Raw genomic sequence first — 13109 nt, 5'->3', positions numbered from 1 at the left:
ATGGGATATCACTCCCATTTTACAGAGGAGGAAGCCCGAAGAGAGGAAGACACAAGAGCACAAGGACAGAATCAGGATTGGGACGCGGGTCTGCACCTGTGAATTAATTCTATCTTTGCCTCCCAATTTTTAGCAAAAGGAGGGGTTTGAGCCCCTGGGTTGCCTGGATTATGGACCATGCAGTCCATGAACACCTCCTTTTACCTGTTTCTGGGTCGAGATGTCAAGCCCAAATTGCAAATCCCAGCTTGTGGGGTGCATGTCCCCCAGCACTCCCCACCCAATGCTTGTTGTCACTGGTACTGCTGTTGGTTCATTTCAACATGAGACCATTTACAATTGAAATTGATGGAGCACAGGGCTGGCTGTTTTTCTCCCTTCACAGGGACATTTATGGTGATGGTAGGATGGGGCTTCTATCTGTCATCTCTCGTTTTGTCCTCATTTAAGCCTGAGCCGGGGTGCAATAAGCCAGTCTCTTCCAATTAGCGCTTTTCTTTGGGTCAGGGAGACAGGCTTTGTATCTGTGTGGCCTGAGATGGCTCTGCATGGCTGGCTGGGCCCCCGAGTTTCTCTGGGTCTCCAGCCTGCCTCTTCTCATGCTCAGGTCTTTTTTCCCAGGAAGGTTGCACAAGAAGACCCCCTTGCCAACTCTGCTGGTGGTCTCTCCTCCTTTCTGAATCTCAGAAGAGAGACCACTGTGCTCACAAATGGGGCTTCACAGTCAGGGAGATCTAGCTTCCAATCCCAGAAGGACGTTTTCCTTAGCTGACCTCTGAGCCTCAGTTTTCTCATTTGCAAAATGGGGTCATTAGTACCTACTTTACAGGGTGGGTTTTCACTCATTCATTCCTTCTTTGATTGATTCATTCAATACTTGTGGAGATGGCAGTCTGTGCCCATCACTGAGCTAGCTGCTGAGAACACAGGAGGGAATGAAACAGACGTGGTTGTTACAAAGTGTCAAGGAGCTCATGCAGGTAAAACACTTAGGCCAGCAGACCTCAAACTTGTCTGTGGATTAGTATTACCTGGAGACCTTTAAAATTTTTCAAAGCCAGGCCGTACCGCAACTCAATTAAATCAAGGGTCAGCAAACTTTTTATTAGAGATCCAGATAGTAAATATTTTAGGCTTTGCAGGCCATATGGTCTCTTTTATGGCCACTGAACTCTGCCCTTACAGTGCAAAAACAGCCATGGACAATTGGCGTGACTGTGTGCCAATAAAACTTTATTTACAAAAGCAGGCTGTGGGCCAGATTTGGACTGTGGGCTGCAGTTTGCTGACCCCAGAATTAAAGCACAATGTGAGGGAGGGATGCACGCATCAGATGACTTCAGCATGCTGATAATTCTGGGAACCCCTGACTGGGCAGTGCCTGGCTCTTGTTAGCTATTATCATTATTACTCTGCTGCAGGTCAGAAAAGTTAAGTAACTTGCCCAGTTAGGGGCAGAACCAGGACAAAAACCCTGATCTTTCCAACTCCAAATCCCATTCATTTGATCACTCTCCTTCTCTGTTTTTAAGCTTACAGAGCCTCAGTTTCTCCATCTGTAAAGTGGGATCAATATTGGCTTCCCTGACAGGGTTGCTGAGAGGACTGAGAGTGAAAACTGATATAAATTGCAAGCCTGCACTCAGGAGGGACCATGTCAATGGCACCTATTCAGGAGGAGTTGAAGACGTTTCAGGGGTCCTGACCCAGGTGGCTTGGAAAACTGTGGGGTCCCGGACAGATAGGCAAATGTGGAGAGGGATGGGAGAAGAAGTGGAGGGCTCCATCTTTGACTAGACGGGCTTCATTTGGTCAGCCGCCTCAGCTGAGGTCCTAGTCTGGGAGCTGGGGCTGGAGGTGTGGGTGGGTGGTCAGGGCAGAGTGGGGTTTCTGGTTTCCTGGGTCCCCTGACAGACCCAGGCTTTGCAGGGCATGGAGAAGTGAAGCCTCCCTTCAGAGCGTGGGGCTTCTGGCTTATTTTTGTTGGAGTTAGCAAGAAAAACCCTTCACCTCTCCGCTCTAAGCCAAACTCTGCTTGAGACAGTGAGCACGTCAAGATGGGTAATTGGCAACACAGATTCTCCAGGAGCTCACAGTCAAGGGTGGTGGGGAGAACAGATATGTAAGCAGAGACTCTGTGTAATGAGGCAAGTGGCTTGCAGAGGTAAGCACAGGATGCTATGGGAGGGGCATGGCAGGGGTGTCTGCCCCTGTGCATTCAGGGAGGGCTTCCTGGAGGAGCTGTGCTGAGCTGGATCTTGGAAGAAGAGTTGGCATGAGTCAGGCTAAGAGAAGTGTGTGTGTGGCCGGGGTGGGGGGGCGGTGCAGGAGAATATTCTAGACAGAGAGAACAGCTTCATTGAGAGTGGGAGGTGCAAAACAGCAGATCCATGGAGTGAATATGACTCAGGGAGAGCTGGGCAGGGGCTGGGGACAGTAATGGGGCCATTGGTGATTTTAAGCCCAAGACTGGTCCTTAGTGCTGTCCTGCTATTTTCTCAGGGGCCTGTCTTCCTTTTTGGCCTAGGATCAGCATGTCCTTCCTCCCCATCTGACCTTTCTTGGTCACTTGAGTATGTAACGGAGGTCCTTGAGACAATGATTTTGGATACATCAAACCCACCCTTAGGATTGTATTTAACTGAAACACCTAACTCCAGAAGCACCCCACTTATTTCCTCATTATTTATTTCCCGAGCACTTCCCAACCAAACCAAGGTGGCTCAGTCATCCCAGTGAGATTCTTCTGGATTTTCTAGCTGTTAAGATTTTATTTCCTTTTTTATATTTTCACTTGATTAACTTATGACATAAACTGATTTTGACCCCTTCGAGATGACCCCTTCCTTTTTCCAGACCTTAGCAATGAAATTATACCAAGGGGAAGGTTCGGGGTAGGGCTTCAGGGAGTGGGAAGAAAGAGGCCCTCATGTCTCATTTCTAGAATCGAGAGACGATTGATAATTAATGCCACCCCCCCTGTAATCTGCAGGGTGGTGTCTCATGGAATAAGAGACCGATTGCCTCGCTTTTCTTGTCATACACCCCCATCGGCCCCCATTGTCCCCACACCCCGCCCCTCCCCGCCCCGCCACGGCATGCACACCTGACCTACTGGTAACATACTGGATTCTCCATCTATCATCCGCACAAGGAATATTAGTACTCGTGTGGCATCCAGGTCTCCCGTTGTTTGGTTATGAGGTTAAAAATCCTTGATACACTTCAATAAATTCAGCAGTGAGCACATTATAAAATGTAATTAAGTGCCTCAGCTATCTTCTCTTTCTTTACCGGCAGTGAAATTTAATTGAGGCCATCTGAGGGGGTCCAAATAGCTCTCAGGTGGTGAGTCCAGGATTCGCATGATGTTATCACTGTCCACACATTTGATTTATGGGGGATTTAGGGGATCCCAGCTCAGCAGTTACCTGCCAGGACTCACACACGAGGTGATGGTCTTTTAAAAAGGGGAGAATGCTTCTGGAGAGAGATACTGGAATAAATATGTTCTCATTTTCCCATTAGAACTTGAAGGTGCTTCCAGTTCAGCTTCACTATTTAAAAACCTTTTTAACCAGGTCCGGGGCCAGAAGGATTAGGTGATGGAGAACTGTGATGGCGATTTTGCAATGTCTTCCCCTCATAGCCTCCATACTTCCCTGCCTCTTGCGCCATATATCAGCCCTCTGTCTGCTGTGCTCCCATTTGCTCAATGTCCTCATTGCTCACCATCTTACCAAGGTAGGCTTCTACCTGGAGACACTGCCAGGAGGACACTTTCTCTATCTATCCCCCTCGGCCGTGACCAGCACTACCACCCCTCCAGTTGTAACTTCCACGTCCTCAAGGTCTTCTCTCTGCTTTGTTAAAGTGACAAGTGGATAATTGTATTAATTAGCCCAGACTGAAACCGCGAGAGGAGAGAGTTAATTTTCCTTTCCCTCTGCGTTCACACGCGGACAGGGATTTCGGCAGTGGCATGCAATCAGAGACATTGCAGGAGCTAGTGAGGGCTAGAAAGAACACAGGGTGGGGGCAAGACTGGTATGCGTTAGAATCTTGGCTGGGCCGCTTGGAGGTCCTCCTGTGCCTGGCTCCTCTCTCCTGTAAGATGAGCATGGAAGCAACACACGCCACAGGGTGCTAGGATTAGGTGAGCAGAGGGGTGACACCAAGTGGTCCTGCACCTTTGGGCGTGGAGAATACAGGCCATTTGTCCAAGGATTCCCGCCGTGTAATTAGCAGAACCGGGTCTTCAACCCAAGTCTTCTGGCTTCAGAGAAAACAATCTTTTATAATGTATACATATATTAAATCATCATGTTGTACACTTTAAATATCTTACAATTTTATTTGCCAATTATGCCTCAATAAAGCTGAGGGAAAAAAAATGAAAAGGAAAGAAATCCTGGCTAATCAGCCAAGGAAATGAGTTACAGAGCTCTAAATCAGGGGTTGACACACTTTTGCTCTAAAGGGCCAGGTAATAATTATTTTTGGTGTTGTGGGCCAGATTGTCTCTGTCACAATTGCTCAACTCTGCTGTCCTAGTGCAGAGGCAGTGACAGACAATATGTAAACGAGTGGGTGTGGCTCTGTGCCAATCAAATTTTATTAACAAAAGCAGGTGATGGGCTGGATTTGGCCTGGGGAGGTCATAATTTGCCAGCCTCTGGAAAGCATAGTCCAAGGAGAGTTTTGTCATGTTCTCACTGGCGTGTTGTTAATTCTAGAGGCAGAGTGATGATGGTGGTAACAAAAACAGTAAAAACAGTAGGTCAGGCACTCAGCTGAGCCCTGTTCCAGTGAAGTACCCCCACTTCATCCTCCTAACAATCCTATGAGGGAGCTAGTCTGACCCCCTTTTTATAGGAAATAAAACTGAGACTCGGAGAGGACCAAGTGCCCAAGGTCTCATAGCCAGTAAGTGGCAGAGCTGATGCGTGGACAAAGGTCTGTTCATTTCAAAGTCCTATGGTCTCGCCCTCCAGACTCCACTGGGCAACTTGATGACCTGGGTGGAGGTCTTTCCTGTTGAGAAATGAAGTATGCTGATCTGACTCCAAAGGAGGTCTACACTCAAGGTTTTGTCTCCAGTTTAAACCCCCACATAGATGCAGATTGGTTTGACCCCGAGACCTCCATTCCTGCAGTGTTTCTATTTCTAGGCAGGTAGTTTCACTATTGCTCTTTGTTTTGCCTCAGTGCCAGGGGATCCCTAAGAATCTCCCGGGAATGGTCCCTTCCATCAAGAGTGAGCAGCACAATCCTTGCTCAGGCCGAGTGGCGTCTCTTATCCCTGTCATTCCCCTCTGCCTTCTTTCTTCCTCCATGACATGGCACCCGGGCCCACCCTCATCTACACACTCACCCGTCCTACGTCGCGCCCTGGATGCCTCCCTAGTTGTCACAGACCCCAGATGATAAGATTTGGATCTGGGGAAGTGGGTTGTAATTGTCTTAGGGAGAAAAAATATGTCCATATACACAAAGAAACTCAATTTGGCCTTGAAGAATCATGGAGCCGTAGCCTTTAGAGACGACATGTAATTAAAGTACTTTTACGAGTAGACCTGATCTATTTGAATTGGATGCTAAAGCAAATAGTTATTCCCGGCTATGTGAATAATATCATGAACAGCTTTAGTCAAGGATTGCATGGCACCTTGGATAAATCAGCAGGATTTTAGCTGGTGCCTGGCCTGTGGCCCTAAAAGAAGAGTTTAATGGTCTAAGTTGTATTCGTTTCAGGTATCTTTTGGGCCAAAGAATTTGCTAGTTGATTTTAATGCAGCACCCTTGTTAAGTTGTCACTCAGTCTGTCATGTCTCTGAGCTGGGAGCTTAAGGGCAGCTTGGAACTTCCATTTTATTTGTGGTGTTTCTGAGGATGAGCTCTGGGGTTTGACTCTCCGAGCTCAAACCCCAGCTCTCCTGCCTGAAATGAAGTTTCGGAGATTAAATTAAATACTACGTCTAAAGCACTTAATCTGAGTCCTGCCATACTGTAAGTGTTCACTAAATGTTAGCTGTTATTATTAATAGTATTATGTGCTCAGTGGTCTTTATCTCCATGGAAACATTTAAGGAGAGGGTAGCTCCTCTTCTATTCAAGAGGGTATAGAGACTCAGAGACTGCAGCTGACAGTTTCTTGTGGTCCTTTTCAACTCTAGAACTGCATGATTTAAACAACACTCTTCTACTTGTCTCAGAAGAAGACATAGTATAGGAAGGTAGTGTGATGTAGGGAGGATAACCAGGCTTTAGTTTTATAGGAATCTGGGTTCAACTCTAAAGTCCACCAAATACTAGCTATAGGACTTTGAACAATTCGGTTATCCTCAGTTTCCTTATCTGTAAACTGGAGATACAACCTCATAGGGTTGCTTGAATTAAATGGGGGGGGAGGAGAAAAACAGCCCCAAGAGGCATATCCCCAGTTGGGATGTATATGAGGTAGGACAATTAAGTTCTTGAACTCCTCCTAGAAAAAGTGCTACCTACCTCATTGCTGGGTATCACTACGGTCACCTTCAAAGTATTCCACTTGGGAAGCTATGCACCGATGCCAGCACCTAGTCCACCCTTCAAAGCAATTTTGGAACTCTTTTTCTGGAATGGCCATCAGAGTTGTCATTGTATTACACTTAATGTCCTGAATGTCATCAAAATGTCTTCCTTTCAATATTTCCTTTACCTTCAGGTAAAGAAAGAAGTCATTGGGGCCAGATCAGGTGAGTAGGGAGGGTGTTCCAATACAGTTATTTGTTTAGTGGCTAAAATCTCCCTCACAGACAATGCCATGTGAGCTGGTGCATTGTTGTGATGCAAAAGCCAAGAATTGTTGGCAAAAAGTTCAGGTCGTGTAACTTTTTCACGCAGCCTTTTCAGCACTTCCAAATAGTAAACTTGGTGAACTGTCTCATTGGTACAAATTCATAATGAATAATCCCTCTGGTATGATAAAAAGGTTAGCAACATTGTTGCAACAAGGTCTCAGACTTAATTGCCAGACCTCGTATAATAAATAAGACTGAGCATTGCTCCTCTGCCAGGCAGTGGACTAATTACTGTGGGGTGTGGATTTTTCATTAGGGGGCTGCAGGTGAAATCATGACAACTGGAGGGGGAAAGGCCTGGGCTGGGAGACGAAAGGTCTTGTAAGGGTTAGGGCTGATGCTTTAGATCTCATTGGGGTAGGGAGTTGGAAGTGGGAAGGGTGGGTGGGCTCATCTTGTTTTGGTCACAGCCTGGCGGACTATTCTTTCCATGGCCGCCAGGGGGAGCTCTTAAATTTGTGATTTAAGAGCTCCGCCCTGCCGGGTTCCTCCAGCATCCTTGCATCGTTTTGCCTCTGTTCTAGTGTATTTCAAGGTTCCCATTGACTTAAACCCCGAAGTCCATGCTGTTTTTCTTCCCTCATGGAATGTGTCACTTTCTTACTCTTCCTATAGATTGTAAGCTCCAAAAAAAACTTGATTATTCTGTTCACCATACCCGCAGCTCCTAAAATCATACCTGGCACAAAATAGGTGCTGTATCAGTTTCTTAAGGCTGCTGTGACAAATTACCAAAACTCAGTGGCTTAAGACAACACAAATCTATTATCTTACAGTTCCGGAGGCCAGAAGCCTGCAATCAAGGTGTTGGTAGAGCTGGTCCCTTCCGGAGATTTTAGGGGAGAATCCTTTTTCATGTCTTTTGTAACTTCTGGAGGCTGCTGCCTTCTTTGGCTCTTGGCCCCTTTCTGTCCTCAAAGATGGCAATTGTCACATCCTCTCTAACTCTGACCCTCCTGCCTCCCTCTTTCACTTATTATTACACTGGGCCCACCTGGGTAATCCAGGGTAATCTCCCCCATCTTAAGATCCTTAATGTAATCACATCTGCAAAATCTCTTTTTGTCTGTTAGGTAACATACTTACAGGCTCCACGGATTAGGAGGTGGACATTGGACATTTCGGGGCAGAGGGCATTATTTTGCTCAACAAAATATTTCTTGAATAACTGCATGAGTGATAGAAGAAATGAACAATATACTCTTGCATCACCTTCCAGACCTCTGAGGCCCTTCCCTGAGCTTAAAAAGGTCAATACTCATCGTTTCCTTTGCTTTTGCCAGACAGAGGTAGGAGGCATGGACAGTACAGAGTGGGTTGAACTCCATGTATCTGGATGGTAGTCTGGATTAGAAGCACCTATTTTGTTCCTGTCTGTGATTCAAATCCCCACTCAGTCACTTATTAGCTATAAGCAGTTGCTTATTGCTTCTAAACCTCAGTGTTCCCATCTGTGAAATGGGGATGAATTTGGCTGTCCTTTATTAAGCCCTGGGTATGTGACATGAATTAAAAACCCCAGTCCTGGCCTTTACCTGCTGTGTAACCTTGGGCAAATGGCATAACTTACTTTCCCTTTCCAGGCACTGGAAATGAAAATATCTAAAAAGTGTCTGTGATTCTCCCCCGGGGACAGAAAGCACCAGAGTTGTGCACAGTTCTGCCTCAGTGTCTGTCTGACTTGTTATCAGAAAATTAGAGTAGAAAAGAATCTTTTGTTCAGCTATGGAGACATCTTAATAGGTGCTTTGACTGTCAAGCAGAAGTTTCTATATCAATTTAATTGCTGTAAATGCTGTTTGCCTTCTCTGTTATGATAAGGCCTGGATTTTCATAGATTTTCCCTCCCTTCCCTTGAAACTGTTTTCGTTTGCTTTACGGCTGGCATCCGCAAGTTTAATGAAATCCAAATGAAGAAAGTAAGAGAGGATCTCCAAGTTCAGCTCCTCACACCCACGTGCGAAGCCGTGTGGAGGTTATTATTGCTTGAGACTAATGATACTGCAGCCGCTTAACGTAATTGACAGAATTTACTTTGTCAACCAGATATGGGGAAATGAAACCAAACTACTAAACTTAATTACTTCGACTTTCTTGAGAAGGTGCTGTAATTGAGAAGAACAAGAATATGAATCTAACAGGGAGAGGTGCTTATATTAAAAGAGGATTTGCTCTCTGCTGACTCGAGCTTCAGAAGTACCATCTTGGTCTTTTTGGAGGTGATGGGGGTAGGTACGTGGCTAGAGAAGTGAAAACGACCTGAATCCAGGCTTCTCATCCTTGGCACTGTTGACGTTTGGGGCTGGTTCATTCTTTGATGTCGGGGGGTCTCCTGTGTATTGTGGGATGTTAGGCAGCATGCCCGGCCTCTGCCATTAGATACCAGTAGCACCCCCCACACATACACACACGCACCCTAGCATGACAACCAGAAATATCTCCAGACGTTGCCACATGTCCCCTGGGGGCCACAAGTGCTCCTGGTTGGAAATACTGGTGCAGGGGCTTTTGGAGGACTTGTGAACAATTGCAGAGTTACACCTTGAGCTTTTGCCAGTACCTTTAGTGAATCACTGCACCTGTCTGAGCTCCTGTGTCTTCCTTTGTCCAGTGGGAATAATGAGGACACCGAGTGCGTGGAGCTTCCGGGTAGACACTTCACAGCATAATGCCTGACACATATTGAGTGATCAGTAAACTCAGTGTCGATAGTATAAATATCATGGATTCAGCAAACGTGTATTAAGTACTTACTTTGTCCCAGGCACTATGTTATGAGGCAGTGAGGCAAAGGTGAAGATGTGGACCCTCCTGGCCAGAGAGGCAAATACTGTATATGCAGACTTGGAGATACGACCTTATTCTTCACCCCTGGCAGACATTGCTAATCAATCTCAGAGCTTTCCTATCAAGCCTCAGAATCCTTCTCAACACACCTTTCTAGACAGCCACTACTAATGTCCCATGAGGTGAAACGCACACAGCCGTCACACCTCCACCCCCCTTAGTACTGGAGAAAGCAGTTTAAGGAGTTCGCAGGTAGAGCTCTTCCTCCCAAATCTGACTTCAGTCCCCAAAGGGGAGATGGGAATAGAAAGAACACTCAATCTTTTTTAAAATGGTTTTTCTTTCTTGTCTTTTTTGTTTCCCTCAGAAACTGAAACAAGTAGTAAGATGGGCTTGGATTGGATGACATTTAGTTTTTAGTTAAACTAGAGGAAATTCCGCTGGTTATGATTCTGATATATTATGCTGCCTCCCTCTTGGGTTTTCTCTGCCCTTTGGGTCTTGGAAAATCATTAGCTCTCCCAAAAAGAGTCCCAGCTTTACCAGGGCAGAATCGGAGTTTCTGGAAACAGCTTTCAGATGGCTGCGTACAGTGTCATTAGACAGAAGAGAGGAGTTGAATGGGTTGGGGGTTAAATGCTTCCTGATTGGTTCAGACAAGCCAGGCTCCCTTATGAGCACCTCACTCCATAACAATTGCTGTGAAAAATGAGGCGTGCCTTTTCAGCTTGGAAACAGGGAGCTGTCTCCATCCATCTGGCCTGAGAAATGGGAGCTGGCATGTGGGTCAGCCCCTGGCCTCTTCTCTCCCTAGCTGGTGGAGATTTCACAGGCAGCGCTAGTTCATGTCTGTGTTGTTTCACACCTCTCGAGGACTTCGAGGTCTGTGAGGAGGGTGGTGCTGGCAGTTGGCGAGTGGAGTGAAGGTGGGGGCTGGTACCCAGGGAGGAAGAAGTCCCAGAACTCAGACAGTGGTAGAGTGATAGTGGAGGTGGCTGGGATTTAGCCTAAGCATGCAAGAAAACGCCAGATGGGAACAGGCATCCAGTCTGATGTCTGTGTGATTTATTGTTTCTTCCTTTTTTCCATTCATCCCTCAATCTATCCATCTATATATCCATCCCTCCATCCAACTATCCATCCACCTACCCACCCACCCACCCAGCTACCTAGCAATTCATCGACCCACCTACCTATTTGTCCATCTATCCACTCATCTGTCCAGCCACCCACCTATCCAATCATTCATTTATCTACCTATCCAAACAGTCATCCATCCATCCATCCATCCATCCGTCCGTCCGTCTATCTGTCCACCCACCCACCCACCTACCAATCTATCTACCTATTCGTCTATCCATCCATCACCCACTCATACATCCGCGCGTCACTCCATCCCCTTATTCTAGCATGAGTTTACATGGTACGTGATTGGGCATATTTTAAATAGTTACCTACAATATACAGAGAGTGATGTTAGTTTTCCATATAGAGCTTACTTTTAAATAAATTTATTTAAACAAGAGTCAACTTCAAATAGTCAGTAAATAAGTTTACGGGTTGTACAGGGGCACAACAACAATTAGGAAAGTGGTACTTTCATTACTGGCATTTGGAATCTACCTCATTAGAACTTTGTATGCAAGGGCACGTGCTCTGGAGTCCCTCAGGCCTGGATTCACAGCTGCTATGCAGCCTCTGAGGTATGACCTTGAGCAAATGACCCTCTCTCCAGGCCTCAGATTCCTTATCTGGAAGGTGGGCATGCTAACAATCCCTATCCTTGGGGTCGTTTTGATGAGGTAGCACGCTAAGGCGTGTTCGTCACGTAGCACATGCCTGGCATACACTAAGCACTCTGGAAATGGAAGTGATGCTCAATTTTATTCTTTGCACAGCTGGCTTCGTTCCAGGCCTTCTCTGGCTGCCCTGCCCAGGGCACCTTGCATGGGTTAAGATAACACGAGCTAAACCAGTGTTCCGCTTGGCTCTGGTTCAACAAGTGATGGGTCTGTGCTTCTCAGGCCAGCGAGCCTCCCTCTTCCTTCTAGGGTTTGACTAGATCCCACCCCCTGTGTAACAGGTCGTCTCCTTCTCTCTTCTCTCCCTGCAGACACACTGTCAGTGCCACGCTGGTCCCCTCAGATCCCTCGCAGAGACCTTGGCAACTCCATCAAGCACAGGTAGGCTGGATCCCTGTGTGCACTGGTGCTTGCGTCCCAGCACGGTGAGGGCTGGTGCCAGACTGGACAGAGGTGTTACCCCAGCTCCTATGTCCCCATGCCCCTCTCATTTGAGCCAGGCTAAACCTCAGTGTGGCAGCTAGGGCCTGAGATGTCTGCTTCTCACTCAGAGGGCCCTCATAAAATTAATACATAATGGTTAAAAGCCAGAGTTCTGGAGTCAAACTGACTTGTATTTCCATCCGAGCAACCTTGAGATAGTTACTTAACCTCTCAGACTCGATTTTCTCATCCGATAATTCTGCCCACCCATACGGAGGATTAAATGAGATAATATATTAAAAATACTAAGCAAAGGCCTTGGCATGTAATAACCACTCAATACATGGTATTATTGTCAAGACAAATGCTTTATGTCCTCATTTTGGGTTTCCCCACCCAGAAGGCACAAGATTGCAGGCTGAACTCAGAGATGCTCGCTCCCGGCTGAGGTGTAAATCAGTGCAGAGCGCCAGCCCTGTTGGGTGCATGGGACAACGTCTCCATGGGTACAGCAGCCCTTTTCAGGAGGGAGATTTATATCTACTAGTCCTCCCTTATGAGAAATTCTTTAACTTTCCACATTTTGTTTCATGATCCTCATAATCTCCTCACAACTCAGTGGAGTAAGCAGTGCAAGTGTGGTTACAGCCATTTAACAGACAGGAAAACTGAGGCCCTGGACGATTAAGTGATGAGTCTACAAGCTAATTGACCTCAGCATTTTGTGTTCTTTGAACACCGCCGCTGAGAGTTTTCTTTGCACCGGGGCCTCCGTGGACTAGCTAAGGGACTGGCTCACTCATGCATGGATTCTTTCTTCTCGTGTTTGTGCAGAATTTCTATGCCAGGGCTGCACCACTGAGCGAGAGGTAAGGCCTGTGCCCTCGGGGAGCTCACGGTGTAGTGGAGGGTTAGACAGTTAACAGACCATGACAGTATGGAGAGATCAGGGCTTTGGGAGGGCAGGGGGCAATACCAGGGGCAGATACATCATGTAGCTGGGGTGAGGTGGCAGTGAGCACACTCTCCCGGAGAATCATCTATTCAACAACTCTTGAAAGAAATACGTTGACAGCATAGTTAAGTCTCAAACGAGAAAATGGTGGAGGAAGTAGTGAGAAATATGTGATAGACACCTCATGGTCAGGCAGTAAGATGCAGAGAGAAAGGCATCAAAAAGGAGGACCTTTTTGTTTGTTTGTTTCTTCTGCACTGCCCACTGGCACAGCTCTACCTCTGGATTGGCCATGCCCTT

General features: G+C 46.6%; 1 protein-coding gene across 3 annotated transcripts in view; it reads left to right on the top strand.

Moving 5' to 3' along the window:
* Positions 1–13109, top strand: part of KSR2 (kinase suppressor of ras 2) — a 357439-nt gene that overhangs the window by 248110 nt on the left and 96220 nt on the right. For all 3 annotated transcript variants that reach the window (XM_033098220.1, XM_033098218.1, XM_033098219.1), the window contains exon 6: positions 11743–11812. In XM_033098220.1, the coding sequence (XP_032954111.1) occupies positions 11743–11812 (70 nt within the window). The remainder of the gene's footprint in view (positions 1–11742; positions 11813–13109) is intronic.

The sequence above is a fragment of the Rhinolophus ferrumequinum genome, chromosome 25 (genome assembly GCF_004115265.2).
Source record: "Rhinolophus ferrumequinum isolate MPI-CBG mRhiFer1 chromosome 25, mRhiFer1_v1.p, whole genome shotgun sequence".
NCBI classification, from domain to species: domain Eukaryota; kingdom Metazoa; phylum Chordata; class Mammalia; order Chiroptera; family Rhinolophidae; genus Rhinolophus; species Rhinolophus ferrumequinum.
The sequence above is the reverse complement of the archived record's forward strand: the minus strand, read 5'-3'. Positions and strand labels throughout refer to the sequence as shown.